This window comes from Palaemon carinicauda, chromosome 16, assembly GCF_036898095.1.
Source record: "Palaemon carinicauda isolate YSFRI2023 chromosome 16, ASM3689809v2, whole genome shotgun sequence".
NCBI classification, from domain to species: Eukaryota; Metazoa; Arthropoda; class Malacostraca; order Decapoda; family Palaemonidae; genus Palaemon; species Palaemon carinicauda.
The window spans coordinates 47,949,285-47,951,717 of NC_090740.1; the positions used below are offsets into that span (position 1 = coordinate 47,949,285).

General features: G+C 38.0%; 1 protein-coding gene across 1 annotated transcript; it reads right to left on the reverse strand.

The window, feature by feature from the left end:
- Positions 1-343: 343 nt before the first annotated feature.
- On the reverse strand, positions 344-1,126 carry LOC137655294 (52 kDa repressor of the inhibitor of the protein kinase-like). Its single transcript, XM_068389180.1, has one exon. The coding sequence runs from the start codon at positions 1,124-1,126 to the stop codon at positions 344-346; it is 783 nt and encodes a 260-aa protein (XP_068245281.1).
- Positions 1,127-2,433: the final 1,307 nt, after the last annotated feature.

Genomic DNA, 2,433 nt, shown 5'->3' on the forward strand with positions numbered 1-2,433 from the left:
AAACACAATTTTATAGAATTCATGGATAAATCATTCACTGACAATGTCATAATAATACAGAGTACAAATAATATTGACCCAAGAAACTGAGATTTTGTTGAAAGACACATACTGGTAAATAAACTGTAATAGAAAAAAAAAAAAAAAAAAAAAAAAAATTCTTGGCATTTAATTTGATAGTTTCATTTTTCTAGACTAACAGTGATGATGATGATGATGATGATGATGTGTGTGTGTGTGTGTGTGTGTGAGATAAGAGTTTTTCATATTTTGCGATATACTTGAACCAAAATAATCTAGTCCATCAAGATGTTCTTAGTAACCAGCCTTCTGCTGTTTTCATTCATAAACATTTTACATCAACTTCTACGTTGTGGTGTATATGTATCAGACATATCCCAGTCAACATCTCAACACTCGCTCTATTCCTGAGGTAGGTTTTTACACGTCTTAATGCTGAAAACGATCTTTCTGCTGTTGAACTGCCAACTGGTGACACACAGCCAATGGCAAGTAGTTCATAGATGTTGGTGTAAATGTCTGGATCGCACAGCCTTATGCATTCTATAATATTTGTCGGCAACTGGTCTATTATAGAAAAATTATTTTTCCAATTATTTAACTCATCAGTCAGCGACAGGGGAGAAGGAAGGTCATTCTCCCAATACAAGAGTTTCTCTGCTAGATTCTCAAGATCATGATTTTCTAGGATTAACTTTGGAATTACCTCAAACAGCGTAGCAGCAGTCCTGGACTCATGATTAAACTGAGTATCCATCTCACCCAGGAGATGATCCACAAGTGGGGCTCCTAGATTTATTCGAAAATACTCTTCAGTGGTCTGTGCAGGGGAATTACTACGATGGATTCGACGTTGAGCTGTACGTGGTCTTGTCACTGATCCCCCAACAGCTTCCGTGAGCTTTGAGGATTCAGCAAACCACTGAGAAAACTTGGTATCTAGACTGTGTCTCAAATCCTTAATCTCTCTAATGGTTGAATCAACCATATTATATGCTTCATAGCAGTCCAGAGCACTCCTTTGGAGTTTCACTGCAATTGGGCGTATTGCATAAAGGGTTTGTTTTGTTGCATAAAATGCAATAACAAACTCAAAGCTCTTCATGGTTGAGAAAAGGCCACGGGCCTTGGTTCTTGTATCAGAGTCCCAACTCTAATCTTCATTTCCTATGATATCAGTAAACTCATGTGGGCTGAATATCACTTCCAGGATCGTTACTGTAGGTATGTATAGTTCATGGAAGGTGTTGAAACAATCATGTCTTTCAACCAACCGGGTTTTACATAGGCTGGGAAGTTTTTTCTTATTCTCCTTGTAATCATCTGACTGTTCCAGAACGTTTTCAAACAATGACTGGCGTTTGGGAGAATTTGAAAAGAACAGGAACACTCCATTTAGAGACACTATCAAATTCCGCACAGCGGGTAGTTTACATGAGGATGCAATGCTGAGGTTCAGCAGATGACTTTAGCAGTGAGAGTATTGCATAAGGTGCAACCTGCCTTATCCTCCCATTTACTCAAGTTCAAGAGGATGACATGGCAGAGGCACCGTCGTAACCGTGGCCTCTCAGGTTTTGATAAGTGTAACCATTATCGGCTGGAGATATAAGAATTGCATCTGCAATACCTTCCCCTGTTTTGCAATCTAGATTAACAAAATCTATGAAGCTTTCCGAAATATTGATCTGGTTTTCTCCTGAAAAATACCATAGACACACGGTCACTACTTCTTTATTTGAGGTGGTGTCAGTAACTTCATCTGCAATGATACTGAAATATTTAGTGAGACTCATTTATCAAATTTGCTGTTGCCTTATTTCTCAGATACCAACCAATTAGACTTATAACCTCATTTTGAATGGTTTTTGATGTGTAAGTACAGTTACGTTTTCCTGACTCAAAATGACATTTTAGCACTGGATCGCATGTGGCCAACAAATTCAGAATAGACAAAAAGTTTCCAGTGTTACTGTAAGAGCTGGATCTATCATCACGTGAACCACATAATGCTAAGTTCTGCTTACCATAAAAAGCAATGGCATCAATTACACTTTTAAGAATCTCTAAATTCCTTTTGTTCAACTCTTTCCGTTCCTTACTTAACATTGCATCCACATGATGCTCAGGATTCACAGATGAATTTTTTGCTGTCTTGTAATCACAGACAGCATCTTTATGGTAGGTACGCTTTTCATGCTAATCTAGTACACCCGCCTTACCCTTAGCTTTTTGCAAGTTTGTAAAATGTCTGTGAACGAGAACAGCATTATTCAACCGGGTATTCTTGGGTTGAAAAAGCAAGCAATACTTATAATACCCACCGTTATCAGTAGGACTGTACACTAGCCATTTACATTGTTCCAACTAGGACGATTGTAATTTCAAAGTTGTAGCAGGCTTTTTGCATTT